This window comes from Cryptococcus neoformans, chromosome 6 (genome assembly GCF_000149385.1).
Source record: "Cryptococcus neoformans var. neoformans B-3501A chromosome 6, whole genome shotgun sequence".
Taxonomy (NCBI): domain Eukaryota; kingdom Fungi; phylum Basidiomycota; class Tremellomycetes; order Tremellales; family Cryptococcaceae; genus Cryptococcus; species Cryptococcus deneoformans.
The window spans coordinates 318,134-332,500 of NC_009182.1; the positions used below are offsets into that span (position 1 = coordinate 318,134).

Sequence of the window (14,367 nt, forward strand, 5' to 3'; positions counted from 1 at the left end):
ATTTCACAATTCACAAGAACAAACAGTTTGTGATGATTGCTATACTTTCCATGCGTTCAGATGGCGAGTCGTCCAGGTCAATATCTGGACCTACGGGGTGATTTGGAGAGGAGAAGGTTTGCATAGCAGTTGCTCAATGATATTAAAACTATGACGGTAAAGTTCATGGATTCACACCGTTGGTGAAACGGTATCATGCATCGTTGCCATTAGGTGATTTTCGATGCGGCAAGGGTTCGACTCCCTTACGGTGTAATTTTTTACTTTTTTGTCCTTTTTTTCCTTTTTATCATCGCTTTCCTGTTGCGCCCCCGCAGCCCGAGATTGGCGAAAAGAAGGAAGATGCCATTCGGGGACAGAGAATGTTCCGTATGTTATTCGTGTTATGTCTTGAGGCAGATATGAATGAAGCTCTTGCTACTACCAATACCCTCTCCGCCGCTTCTGATTGTGTAAGTACTGTGACAGTGTATGATATGCTGTTTGTAGCTAGATCAAAATGTATGTTCTGTATTTTGATCATCTATTGAGATCATGCAGCGGCAGATCATTCTATATACCTAGTGTACTGACAGAACCAGACAACCTAAAGAAAGAGAAGAAAACCCGCGTCCACCTCAGACCTGTTTAATCGACCAACTCGAGGGGTCGGTAGACGGCATCCCACATTCTGCTCCTAATATACTCTTCCAAAGACACATCACCCTTACCCTTCACGTACTTGATAGTATTTTCGTCATACGCATTTCCATCCTCAACAGCCTGCCTGACAACGGCAGCAGCCACGTCAACGGAGACCTTTCGGACATCAGCCAAGTCGGGAAGAAGGGAAGCCTCAGAGTTGGAGAGGGCCGGAGAAAGGGAGGCGAGAGAGTTCACACCGGCCATGAGCATAGAATTTGAGATGGTCTTGGATCGCGCGAGAATGGCACCGAGACCGAGGGCGGGGTAGATAAGAGCGTTATTGGTTTGGGCAACAATGTCTAGATAATGATTAGTGTGCTTTTTGAGAGGCGGGTAAGAAAAGACGCACATTCTTGGCCGTTGCCGAGCTGAACAGGGGGGAAGGGAGAGCCAGTGGCGACGAGAGCACGGTTCTCAGTCCAAGCGAGAGCATCGGCTATCAGGAAATATCAGCTGGTATTTTGTCTTGAATATTAGGAGCTACTCACCAGGGTCAACCTCGCATAAAGCGGTAGGGTTAGACATAGGAAAGATGATGGGTCTTTCGACGTGCTTGCCCTATTCATTCTGTCAGCGCATGCCTTGACTATGGCAAACCAAAAAATACATACCATCTCTCGCACAAGCTCCTCAGAGAACGCCCTAGAGTGGGTAGAAGTACCGATTAACACGGTGGGCTTCACGTTCTTAATAACGTCCATCAACCAAATACCGTTCCTGTCCTCATCCTCTTTGTTCCAGTGTTCTACCTCGGCATCAGGCCTGGCGTAAGGCATCTGAGAGTGTCTCAAACCGTTGCCCATGCTCTCAACCAACAAACCATTTCGGTCAACACACCAGAATCGACGAGCAGCCTCGTCCTTATTGAGACCCTCGAGGATCATGAGACCATCCTTGATCTGGTCGGCAATACCCATACCGGCGGAACCGGCACCGTAGATGACGATACGTTGGTCAGAGAGTCGGCTACCGGCAACTTTGATGGCGCTATAGAATAATATCAGCGGATGAGGGCTAGGATGCAAAAGTAAAAGCGATTCACGAAAGCAAAGCAGCAAGGGCAACAGCACCGGTACCTTGAATGTCATCGTTGAACATGGGGATGTTTTTGTACTTCTCCATCAACCTGTAAGCGTTCGCCATACCAAAGTCCTCAAAGTGGATGATAGCATTAGGGAAAAGCTCTCGGCAGTTGGTAATAAAACGGTCGATGAACTGGTCGTAGTTCTTTCCCCTTATTCGGGTTCGCTTCCAGCCCATGTACAGGGGATCGGAAAAGAGAGCATGATTGTCGGTACCACAATCGAGGACGACGGGGAGGATACGGTTAGGGTTGATGCCGGCGCCGAGAGTGTAAAGCGCGGCCTTGGAGGTTGAGATGGTAATACCACCGACACCTTGATCTCCGATACCGAGAATAGCCTCGGCGTCGGTTACGACGACCAAGTCGATAGCGTCGTCCGGCTTGTTTGAGTCGTAGGCGACGTCGGCAGTACGATTAACATCGGTAAGGTGGCCCTCGAGCTGAGCTCGCATGCCATCTTGATTAGGGAAAGACTATTTCACATGTTAGTATGATAGTTCATGGTCGGATCAAAAGAAATGTTTACAATATAGCAACCAACAGGCCTTCTGAAAAGGGAGGAGTAACCAGCAACGGCCTCGGCAGCACCTGATGGTTCGGTCAGATTCATAGACCATGTGAAAGCGGATACATACCAGGAGTGTAAAGGACACCTAAAAGCTCCTTAAGACGATCTTGCATAAGCCTATAGAAGAGGACCTGATTTTGGTCACGAAGGGAAGCGAGAAAAGCATGCTTGAGGATGACGGAGGGTTGCTAAGCCGCGTTGTCAGTCGGTAAACTGGGTCAAAAAGAAGGTTGCTAACTTTGCAGAGCTGGTTGTAAGCTCTCAGACATTGCTTCTCCAAAGAGTGGACATCGTAAGGCAAAAAACCTTCAAGGCCAAAGATTTGTCGTTCTTCTCGCGTAAAACCAGCACCCTGATTGTTACTTATGGTCAGAAGGGTCCTTCGGCGTCATCGATCCGTAAAAATTAGATATTCGCTCACCTTGTTGAGCTACAAGTTGCTCAAATGTCAGCTATGCCTACAACTTGGTGGCAGAACGAAAGAGGCAGCGCAAGACTTACACGAGGAGTGTTGAGCAAGGCAGAACCTGAGTAGCTCGTTGTCAGTATATAATTTCGCCTTCACAGCGTTATATTGCCAAGACGAATGACGATATGGCTTTTTTGGCCTAAAGCTCACCTCGAAGATTTGTCCTATGAGCAGCGTGTAATCATTAGCACAAATTCCAAGATCTCTCCGCCCGTCGGCCGACTGTGACCAGACGGCATTGCCTAGCTCCTTTCTCATTACATCCACAGACCAAATCTATACAGCTCTAAGACAAGAGCTTAGATACGATACTCACCGTATAGGGATTAAGTTCTTATCATCAGCACTGATAGTACGGCTGGTAACACTCCTCCTGCAAGCGACAGTCGATCGGCGAAGAGCAATACGGGCAATAGCCGCGCGAGTGAGAGCAGATGTAGAGCTGTAACACGTTGTCAGCAATATTGCGGCTATGGTTGCGGGTTGTATAGAAGATAAAGGAGAGATAGATAGATGCGTTGAACAGTAAGATATGGCATTCGTATGTAGTTTTCTTGACCCCTGTCACACCTGCACCATTTGTGCGCCGGTGTCACCAAGTGGACGTTTGTCCGGCCGCCTTTCGTGCACTACCGATCATTTGGTAACTGGGGTGGGGAGCCGCTGCTGCTGTACTCACCTGCCTGGATACATGGCTTTGTTTCTTTGGAGAATAAGATGATCTAAAGAAGAAAGAAAAGAGCAATCAGTTGTCGGGACTTGTCGCCTGCTCCTACTACGAAAAAGGACTGATAGATGGGATGCATGTACCCGCCCGTTTTTCGAATCTTGAAGTGACGTTTGACCTTTTGAACCACTGTTTTCGAATCCCAAATCGCTTTTTCGAACGATCCTCCACTCCTATTAGCGCGACTGACCGGCCCAGTTCTTTTTGGGCGGGGCTAATTTGTCGGTCATCTCCGGCTACAGGTCCCACTTATCGTTGTTAGCTAAATGGAAAATAAGGGACTTGAGGAGGTGTAGAACGATTCACAACCGCTCTACATGCTTTCCATGCTCCCAACAAAGCTCTCTTTGAAGACTTTCACATATGTGGCATCTCGTCAAACTCGGTGGCCCAATTCGCGCTGTCGATCGTAATTTTCTGGCCCACAAGCCAAAATCGATCCTCAGGGTCTGCCCAAATCTCATGGCCAGGCACATTACGCATTTAACCGACCCGAAGGGACCTTTCTAGTTCCTGTCCTTCGGCGGAGAATAAGCATTATTGCAGCCTTCTTACAGCGCTCTTTTTACAGCTTGTTTCTGTGGCAAGCCACTATCACAGACAACAAAAAGCTCTATAGACAGCGATACATGGAATGACCGAATCTACTCTTACACTTCAACATCCATATGCAAAAACCCCTTACATATCCTCCCAATCATCGTCACCTTCACCAATTACCGCAACTTTCTCGGCATTGTCACCTATCGATCCAGGGCCGGCACCACCCGACCCTAACTTCCCACTCTGTCCACCATCATTTGCCGGCGGCACATAATTCTCAACTCGTTCCTCCACAACATATTCCGCTTCAATAACTTTTTGTCTGATGACAGAAGCTTCAGCTTCCAAGTACCGAGATGTAGCATAGGCAACAGAGAGAATGAGCATGAGCGGAAGAACGACGGATCGGACTAAGATGGAACTGTCAGCACGCCAATCCCGTTCTTTCCCGGCCGGGGAAAAAAGAACAGACTCACATAAGATCGCATTGTTTTCCTCCTGATTGGCGCTTTCAGGCAGCAGCTCGACCAATGTTGTTCCGACCACATGCGGAGCAACAAGGAGAATCACGCTTGGAACGAGAACAAGGCGTGCGAGTCGGGTAGTAGATTTGAAGTCCTTGGCTGCCGGCTCTCGGAAACGCTACCAATAGTCGTCAGCTTGACCGAATTTTGATATAATTGCCGGAAAAACTAACCTCGCAAACGGTATGAAGGCCTGTACGGCGTGCTCGAGGTAACAAACCTATAACACCAACGATGACCGAACAGAATGCAGTGCCCATAGCCCTACAACTTCCTCATCAGTTCAATTCTTTCACAATTGGGGTAGTGAGGCTTACCAAGCGTCCCAAACATGGATGACTCTCCCCACATTGTTCCTATCCGACCAGAGACCACCCAGATAGACATCAATAACCATTCCGACCAAAGCGGGGACAACTGCGTAGAAGGTAATAACACCGTATGTTCCGGCAATCCATCGAAGAACGCCGCGCTTGACTCGCTTGGAGAAGATGGATGCACGAAGACGCTCGGCGCGGTTGAAGTTGGTAATGTGCTTGCGTGCGCGGCGACCGAGGGTAAGAGAAAAGTAGAGGATGTATGCTCCCGCAAACTGTTATGACTTTTGTTCAGCATTTCAAATCCCTTGATGCAAAAGTAGACCCAAAATGACTTACCCAGCTGTATCCATCATGCACGTCCATCCCCAACGTCTTCCACATCATACGGCCTACAGCCACGGGCGTGAAAGCTGCCAAGGCAATCACAATCGACATGCTCGCCAATGCACTAGCAACGAACATATGTATCCTAGTCCTCCAATACTTGGGCAGCCAGACAACTGTGTAGTCACTTGTCGGTAATCTTCCAGCTTCCCGGGCAATCTTGTCCTGTTTGAGAAGACGAAGCTTATCGGCGCGGTTGTAAGGAATACCAGACCCATCAAGAGGGACAAAGACACCGCCCTCCTTACGTCGTTGTTCAATAGGCATGAGTACCACGGAATCACTGGCGGGGACGCGCGCGTCTGTCGCTTCAGTCCTATATTTGCCAAACAGCTTTTGGCAGATCCAATCGCAGATGGGCCATAGGGCATTTTCAAGCTTGGTCGGAGCTTCAGAACGTTCGTTCTCGTTGGGAACGGGGGCGACGAGGTTGGTGAGACGATAGCGGGTGGTAACAGCTCGCCACCACTGGGTGAATAATCGGCGAGCACGGGATTGAGGACGGACCAGGTCGATAGTAGGCGGTATGGCGAGATGAAGGAAGAGAAGGTCAAAGGGGATTGATGTGATCGGACCGCTGTATAGAAGAATTAGCTTCTGTTCTTTATTAAAATTATACAATAGAGCGTACAAAGTCGGCTCCACCTTGAGAGGTAAAAAACCTCCAGGGACATAGGCCAGTCCCCAAGAAACTACACCAAAGAGACTGAACACCACCGCACTGTACATGATGGCAGATGAACCGAGCTAATCTCTTGTCAGCTTATGTTCGTCGTTCCGAGTTATCTGAATATCTTACCTTCCTGAGTTGATGCAAAGTTGTCTTATCTACGATGTCCTTGACAGGAGAAAAGTTGGGATCTCCCGGATCTCTCACAAAGAACATAGTGCCAGGTCTGGTCACCTTTCGCACCTGGCCTAACAGTGTCGAAAACGAAAACATGAACATCGATCCCAGCAACCAGTCAATAAATGCGGTTCCAAAAGGTGAGCACACTAGGTTTTCCCATCTAGACAAGATGGTTGCACCCGGAAAAAGAGGAACGAGGCAAAGGTCAATCATGCCACCAACACAAAGGGGGAACGCCACAAGTTCGAGAGTCATGAAAAAGGCAACTTTGACAAAGTTGGAGTGCTGATCCAATGTTTCGGCAAATTCGGTTGCGGTACGGGTGAGACGGGCCTTGCCGGCGATAGCGGTGAGAGTGACGAGGCTAGCAACAAAAGCGTACCCAGTAGCGACACAAGCAGCGCGGCCCGAGAATGAAGTGGAGGTAGCAATATGGTGCTCGAAGGTAAGGATACTGTTGTACGAGTCGTAACAGAATTGCCCAAAGGTGGCAATGTAGTCACCAGCCTTTTCCAAAATTGGAGAGAGTCGAGAAGCGCTTTGACCGGCGGTGAGGCGACTAAACCCTCCGCTCGAAGACCCAAGTCGATAACCTACTTCCAGACCCAGCTTCTTTGCGACAATCTTCTCAGCAGCCCTACCAGAAGCCATCAATGGCAACACGACGACGTCTTTGACAATTTCGAACACAATGTCGACCACAGGGTCGGTCACTTTTCTGATAATAGTAAGGATCTTCGAGGAGACACCGAGAGCGGTGCGGAAAAAATCGAAAGAAAGGAAGAGTTTGCCGATGAGCATCGGAACACCGAGAATAAGGATAATACCGAAACCCATGATAAAGAGCGCAAAAATGAGCTATATACAGTCCATCAGCTTATCCCCGTCAACTCAGATGAAAAACGTACATTCTGGAAAAGACCATGAATAGGACCGATAAGTCCGACAACTTCTAAAACACCATTCCAATCATCCGGGTCCCATTGGTCTTCTTCTTCCTCTACGAATTCGACATTGGCTCCAACATTAGCACGAGGGAGGCCAAGCTCCTCAGGTTGTACAAGCCGAATTCTGCCCTCCGGTACATTGGCGAAGGCAGGGGGAAGATCGTTGAAGGCAGCGAGATTGAAGTTCCCGAGAGCGTTGATATTTTGTTGATCATGCACGGGGGCAAGCACAACCCCATTGGCGACGGGTGCCTGCAAATTATTAAGATCAAAGTTGAACGGGTTTGGTCGGGCGTCAGGTTCGTCTTCCCATTCACCGTCGCCGTCATTGTCACCTTCATCACCATCTTCTTCGTCAGTCTTAGGCTGAGGGCTGTCGTCATCAGATTGGGGAGGGTCGAAGAGAGGTTTCCAAGGGGCTTCAGTCCTCCCAAATGCTGTTCCCTCCTCTTTATCTTCAACGTTCTCATCGGTTGCAGGAGCCTTTCCCTTCGCGTTTCCCTTTCCATTTGCCTTGTCCTCAACTTCATCCTCCTTCAATAACTCTGGAGCACTGTATGCCACTCGATCACGTTCTTCCCTCTCTTCATCATCAATGGCTGTCGCTCTCCTGCTCCATGCTGGCCTTGAAGGTCCCGCTCGGCCCTGACCTTCGTCGTCATCGTCGTCGGCAGAATCAAGGGCGACATCAGCTTGTTGTTGCTCTCGCAAGGCATGGAAACGACGGTATTCGGCCAGAGCGTCAAAGGCCATGGATTCCCCTTGCTTAGACGCTTCAGAACTAGCGCTGCCGGATTCTTCGTTATCCGGATGATCATTGCCGATCTCTGCCTGTCCTTGCTTTTCTTGGGGAGCTTCGACCCAGCTTCTGGGAGGGATTCCTTGTTGAGATGGGAGAATGTGGATTTGAGAGCCGGCTTGTAAGTTTTCAAGGTCTTGCTTGGGAATGTCGGCTATAGGCATACCGGGTTTACGGAAAAGAGGGTTGTCGGTTAGAATTTGCGCAGGAGGAACGTCTCGGTTCTGCCCTTCCAATTCAGCCTTTTGTGCCGCATTGGCAGTTGCCTGTAGACTGGTCAGAATCTCGTGGAAAGTTCCTCTGTGCTCTGCCGGCAATCCTTCTGCCCATGTTCTTTGCCTCGCCCACCACTCTTCATTCAATTCTTGCCCTGCCCCAATCATTAGCCTCTCGGAAGCGTCGTTGCCAGCATCGTTATCGTCGTTTCCTGCCTCATCACCCAACGCTTCGCCAGGAACGTCAGCGGGGGGCAAGTCATGTCTAGCAGTCCGGAGTGATAATGGAGCTCTGGTTCGAGTAGCTTCCAAAACACGGGCAATGACGTCAGCTTGCCGTCTAGCCACACCGTGGAGAATGAACCATTCGTCTGGATTGGGTTCAGGTTCAATATGCCTGGGTGGCTGTTCAGCTTCTTGCCAGTTATGCTGATGGACCCATTCTCTCAGAAGAACCAGGCCAATAAGGACAGCAGCCATAGAGAGCGAGAGGATTTGGCCACGAAGCACAAATCCGACAGCCGTGTTTTCCTCGCCTTGCAACCATTTCTGGAACGAAGATCTGACGACGTTATTGGCGTAGAGGAAGGGGCTGGCAATAAAGGAAGGGAAAGAAACAAAACTCGGCGTGTAGGTAGTTGCGTTGGAGGCGACGGCGGATTCAATAATGGTGGCGTTGGTAGTTGAATCTATTGTTTCTTCGCTAGGTGGTGCTTTCAGGCCTCTGTGCGACGGTTAGCAAGCACGAAATGCCAAATGGAAAAGCGACTCACATCAGATCTGATAGTAGAGACATGAAGAAGAGAGCACCAATATTCCATGCAGGAAGGATAACTAGCCAAACGATGACGACTAGCCATGCCCTTAGGAACCAGAGGATCTGCCGCCGAAGGAACAAAAGACCTTGTCGTAGATACACTGTTGTCGGGATCACAGTGGGTAATTCTTTTGGATAAACTGTGGAAGGTCAGAACATTCATTTCTGAGGTATATGGCTTGCCTTTTGTGAAGGTGTATTTGTGACCACATATTTCACAATGCTTTTTTTGTGACTGTGCCACCCATTGCTTCAAACTGCATGGTCCATCAGCTCCAGTTTGCATTAAAAAACAAAACAATGAGGCATACCAGTCTGGATGGACAAATCTAACAGATCCAGAACATTTACATGGATACACTAGAGGGTTATCTGGCTCTTCACCTAATCTACAAACTCGGCAGACATCTAAAAGGACGTTGTCAGATACGGCGCAGAAATGATTGTGCTGAGCTCGAGACCGTACTCACCGCCTTCTTCGTCTGCGAAAATATTTATATCTTCAGCCATTATTTTTGTCTCTATGCAGGAAAGAGGAAGATCGAAGTCAGAAGAGTAATATAGTCAGAAGAAATCTGTCCGTCGCTCTATTGTAGTAAACGGCGAGAGAGCCACCAAGAAACAGACGTCGTCAAAGGGAAGGCTTGATTAAGTAATCAGTGGACACTGCCCAAGTGGCGGCAATGACCGCCTTTGCCTGAAACGGGTTAATTACCGAATCAGGGCGATCAATCAGCGATCCGCCCGATCCGCGAGGAGGGCGGATGCTTCGGAATGAGGGCGAAGCGGTCGTCGTCATATAAGAAGCTCTCTTGATCTTATCTCCACACCTTCCGTCCATCTATACTCACCGTCTTAGATTCACAACTAGCCATGCGTCTCTCCACCTTGGCTCTCATGGCCACACCGGCGTTGGCATTGCCCAACTACCTCCGTCTCAGCAACGGTCCTTCCGAGCTTGCGAGTGACCTTGCCACCCATGCTATTTCATCTGCTCAGGCATGGCTTCAGGGCGCCGTCTCCAGCACCAGGAGCAGCGTTCAGAACGGATGGAAGGGCGTTCAGGATGGATTGGACCAAGGACTCAAAGTGGAGACCGTTGATGAGGCTGGCATCGAGTGTAAGTTCATCAGCTCATCGGTGCACACTCTTGCAGGCTGACTTGCCACACCAGACCTTGCCCTCTCTCACCCTGCCTTCCCCCTTCACCGCTTGCGTGTCGTCGAGCCCAAACTCTGTGACCCCTCTGTCAAGCAGCTCTCAGGCTACCTTGATATCTCCGAGACTCGTCATCTTTTCTTCTGGTTCCAAGAGTCTCGTGAGAACCCTGATGAGGACCCGCTCGTTCTTTGGCTTAATGGTGGCCCCGGATGTTCTTCCACCACTGGTCTTCTCTTTGAGCTGGGCGGATGCAACATTAGGGACAAAGGAGAGAACACCACCTTTAACGAGCACTCTTGGAATTCTGTCGCTAACGTCTTGTACTTGGACCGTGCGTGCCTATTATACGCTCAGCGTAGCACACACTGACGAAGCGTAGAGCCTATCGGCGTAGGCTATTCTTACGCCGACGAGGGCGAAGTGAACAACTCTCCAGCTGCTGCCGAAGATGTCTATGCTTTCCTCGTTTTGTTTATCTCCAAGGTAATATTTATTTTCCCTGACGCTCAATTGAGAGCTAACTTTCTTCAGTTCCGAGAGTACAGCAAACTTGATTTCCATGTTGCGGGTGAATCCTATGCCGGTACTTACATTCCCAACATTGCCAGCGTACGTATCTCATATTTCAATCAGAATGGTTAAATTAATATTACATTCTAGGTCGTCCACAAGAACAACATCGCTCTTGACCTGGTCCCTACTCCTTCCGTCCCCAAGATCAACCTCAAGTCGGTCATGATTGGTAACGGTCTTACCGACCCATATGCCCAATTCGGCTCTGTCCCTGAGTATGCCACTCTGATTTGATTTTTCAAGGGGTCTCTACTGACTGCTCAACAGCTGGGCATGCAACTCTCCTTACGCTCCTTACGACGATCCCTCTCCCGAATGCGATTCTCTTCGTACGCGCGCTAACCGCTGCCAAGGTTTGATCAGCGGATGTTACAAGACAAACTCGAGATTCACCTGTGTTCCCGCGGCTCTCTACTGCTGGTCCATGTTCAACGAATTACAAGATCTCGTGCGTAATCGTTCCCAGACCATTCTGATGGAACCAGGAATGCGGGCTGACAGGAGAATAGGGTCGTAACATGTACGATGTCCGGAAGACCTGTGACAAGTCTCCCGAGAAGGATGGACCTCTGTGCTACCGCGAAATGGGCTGGATGGAGACTTACTTGAACAAACCCGAGGTGAAGAAGGAGTTGGGTGCTCCCGAGAGAGTCACTTTCCAGAGCTGCAACATGCAGATCAACCAAAACTTGTAAGTCTCCACATGCGGTTGTAAGCAAATTTCGAAGCTGATTTAGTAATAGCTTGTTGCACGGTGATGGGATGCACTATGCTGGTGGCCTTCTTCCCGACCTTGTTGAGGATGATATCCGAGTTTTGATCTATGCTGGTCAAGCCGACATGCGTAAGTCTTGTTTTCCCACTTCACAGGTCAAATGGCTCAACACATCCATGCACTAGTCGTCAACTACATCGGATGTGCTTCCGTTCTTGACAACCTTCAGACGAGCTACCTCGCTTCCTACCTTGCTGCGCCCTTCGTCAACTTCACCAGCCCCGATGGTGAGGTGTCCGGATACACCAAATCTGCCAGCAAGGACGGCAAGGGCTCGGGCAACGTCGCGTTTGTGGCTTTCCACAATGCGGGACACATGGTACCTCATGACGATCCCGAAGGAGCGTTAAGAATGGTGGGCCGATGGTTGAAGAACGAACCTTTGGCTGTTGCTGAAGACGAGTAGTGGTAATCTCGTCGAAATTTAGAGGAAGGATAATGTCCTTGTAAGATCGAGAAATAAATATGTATAGGACAATGCATACAGTAGATCATGATGCCAATTGAGTAAGAAAAAGCTAGTAGTCCTCCATAACAACATCCCCGTTCCCGTTAACCTCTGCTTCTCTCGTCTTCTCTTTTTCTTTATCATCCTCGTTATCCGCCCATCCAGGCCTCATCTTCCTAAGCGCTTCTTTCTCCCATCCACCAACCGAATCTCCCAACCACTCCCCATAATACTCACACCCTGTCGGGTTGACAGGTCCATCCTCTTCGCAAAAATGGAATACGGGACACTTGCCACATGGTGCTTGTGTCTGACCGAGTGGGATGGATATGCGGGAAGTAGCACGGTAGATGATGGCGGTATCTGTCAAATCTGTAAGACCGCCGGACAAGCCTCCAGGGATAATCTGGGCAGGAGTAGAGGCGGAAGCGGTAGCAGCTGCAGATGGCCTGAAGGGGATGGAGGAGGTGTCGAGCTGGGAAGATGCAACAGAGGAGATGGAAGAACCAGAATCAGAGTCGGAATGGGATTCAGAGGAAGAAGAGGAGGAGGAAGAGATTGAGGAGACGGAAGAGATGGATAAGGATCGAGATCGTTTCTTCTTGCCGTCATCGTTGATTGAGAGGAGGACATCATCGGAATCTTCATTGTCCGACCCGTACACCTTCTTCTTTTTCTTTCCCCTCTCCTTCTCCTTTCTCTTTCTCTCCTTTTCCTTTTCTTTCTTCCGTCTCTCTCGTTCCTTTTCCTTTTCCTTGCGTTTACGCTCTCTCTCCTTCTCCTTTCGTTCCCGTTCCTTTTCTCTTTCCCTTCGCTTCTTCATCTTTGCCTTTTCTTTGGCCTTCATCTTTGCCTTTTCCCGCTCTTTATCCCGATCTTCATCTTCGCTATCACTCTCCACCTTCCTACGCTTGCTGCTCCTCGCTGTACTTTCATCATCCGATTCTTCCTGCAAATGGACACCTCCTACAGGCTTTACAACTTCCACAAGCCCATCAAGCTCCAATGCACGCATACATTCCATGACGTTCTTGACAGATAGTGTGGCAGAGGTGACACCAAGCTTGTTGACATACGTGCGAAGAGCCATAGGCGTAAGGAGAGAATAGTATTTGCTAGAAGTGTTGAGTGCGTTGGGAACGAGGGATTTGGCTTCTTGACTACGTTTCTTGTCATCGACATAGGTCGCTGTGCGGACTCGATTGAGAAGGACGGCGCAAATAGTTTCAACAAGGCCCTGGTCGTACTCTTTGTTATCGTCGAACCACACACCACCTGAAATCTCTTCAGGGAGTTTAAGATGAGCCAAGATATAGTACACTGAAGTCGGAGCCTTTTGAAGTCTAGTGTCAATAACTATCCAGATGATCCAAAAGGAGATGAACATACGTTGACAGGCTTGAATTGTTTGATATGCCCTTCACTCTCTAGTGTCTTGAGTACTTTCCGTAACATGGAGATGGGCATGGTATCTGTTCCAATGGTTCTAGTAATTTGCGCACTGGCAATACCTCTATTACCTGCTGAACGGATGATAGAAAGAATTATAGATTGTTCTTGCGTAAGAGTTGCTTTTCTAAGAGTCGATAGTCATTAGCGAATTGCTGCCATGATGATTGGCTCCAGCGGGAGCTGAAACATACTGTTTGGCCTCTTCAGGCGTCTGGGCATGGTACACCATAGCTTTATCGTCTCCTTTTCCTTTCACCTGGCTCAATAGTCTCTGAATTCCCACAGTCCGACATTAGCTCCCAATCAAGTCGAAAAGTTGACTGCCTCAAGAAAACGTACAAGTTTAAGAAGGGTCGTAACGGAACTCATAACAGCTTTTTTGCTCATAGTGGGGAAGCTCGCCTCTATTTGCGTCAGACTCATATTCTGAATGCCTTTCATTAGCTCGCCGTTATTCACTGCGATAGACAAACGCACTTTGTTTTTGGCCGCAAGGACCTTTTTCCAGACCTGCTGGTCTGCGGTAGACATGGAGCTCATTTTAGCTGCAATATGTCAATGCTACCGCATGCAGGATTGAGAGGTATAGATTATCTAGCAAGATGTGAAAGAGAAGTCGAGGATGAAAAGAAATGCATGGCATGTCCAACTTGTTCGTCGACCGGCACTCGCTGGAGCTGGTGGAAAAGAAATCTTGGAATCAATTACGTAACTGGGAGTGGGTGGGAAGTTACGAGCGGAGCGATAACGCGGTGGATGGATTGGCCAGCGGTCTCCAAGTGATTTCTCCCCAGGCAGCCATCTCCTGCTACATCCACTCACGCACACGTCACCTTCTGCCGCACCCCGCCACAGCAGGAAGGAAGAAGGGCCCAGCAGCACAGCCACATCCACCTCCTCCAACGCCCGCCCATGGCCCCCTAAATCATCGCTATGTCTTCACAATCAGACGTTCTCGACAACATCTTTCAGCGTCTGTCTGCCAGGTGCGTCTCAATTGACTGATATAAGTTGCTCTTAAACTGAC

The 14,367-nt window shown here is 49.1% G+C and overlaps 5 protein-coding genes across 5 annotated transcripts in view; 2 read left to right on the forward strand and 3 right to left on the reverse strand.

The window, feature by feature from the left end:
• Positions 1-627: 627 nt before the first annotated feature.
• CNBF1040 (hypothetical protein) lies at positions 628-3,498 on the reverse strand (the record flags this gene model as incomplete). The annotated part of the gene is made up of 13 exons (XM_769846.1): positions 628-983; positions 1,034-1,120; positions 1,173-1,242; positions 1,296-1,671; positions 1,727-2,241; positions 2,295-2,356; positions 2,404-2,524; positions 2,575-2,688; positions 2,758-2,766; positions 2,838-2,863; positions 2,956-2,969; positions 3,122-3,247; positions 3,485-3,498. 13 exons carry the CDS (start codon positions 3,496-3,498, stop codon positions 628-630), a joined length of 1,890 nt encoding a protein of 629 aa, XP_774939.1.
• Positions 3,499-4,213: 715 nt separating this feature from the next.
• On the reverse strand, positions 4,214-9,441 carry CNBF1050 (hypothetical protein; the record flags this gene model as incomplete). The annotated part of the gene is made up of 12 exons (XM_769847.1): positions 4,214-4,485; positions 4,552-4,717; positions 4,773-4,863; positions 4,917-5,191; positions 5,256-5,880; positions 5,935-6,050; positions 6,103-7,011; positions 7,062-8,838; positions 8,888-9,071; positions 9,115-9,188; positions 9,243-9,339; positions 9,402-9,441. The coding sequence occupies 12 exons, from the start codon at positions 9,439-9,441 to the stop codon at positions 4,214-4,216; spliced, it is 4,626 nt and encodes a 1,541-aa protein (XP_774940.1).
• A 363-nt stretch (positions 9,442-9,804) lies between these two features.
• CNBF1060 (hypothetical protein) lies at positions 9,805-11,846 on the forward strand (the record flags this gene model as incomplete). The annotated part of the gene is made up of 9 exons (XM_769848.1): positions 9,805-10,051; positions 10,106-10,423; positions 10,472-10,575; positions 10,624-10,701; positions 10,753-10,880; positions 10,933-11,113; positions 11,175-11,356; positions 11,409-11,509; positions 11,566-11,846. 9 exons carry the CDS (start codon positions 9,805-9,807, stop codon positions 11,844-11,846), a joined length of 1,620 nt encoding a protein of 539 aa, XP_774941.1.
• Positions 11,847-11,958: 112 nt separating this feature from the next.
• Positions 11,959-13,880, reverse strand: CNBF1070 (hypothetical protein; the record flags this gene model as incomplete). Its single annotated transcript, XM_769849.1, has 5 exons — positions 11,959-13,221; positions 13,278-13,464; positions 13,532-13,611; positions 13,680-13,766; positions 13,818-13,880. 5 exons carry the CDS (start codon positions 13,878-13,880, stop codon positions 11,959-11,961), a joined length of 1,680 nt encoding a protein of 559 aa, XP_774942.1.
• Positions 13,881-14,273: 393 nt separating this feature from the next.
• Positions 14,274-14,367, forward strand: part of CNBF1080 (hypothetical protein) — a gene marked incomplete at both ends in the record, with an annotated part of 8,455 nt that continues 8,361 nt past the window's right edge. Inside the window, one exon of the mRNA XM_769850.1 lies at positions 14,274-14,326. Within this exon, the coding sequence (XP_774943.1) occupies positions 14,274-14,326 (53 nt within the window). The remainder of the gene's footprint in view (positions 14,327-14,367) is intronic.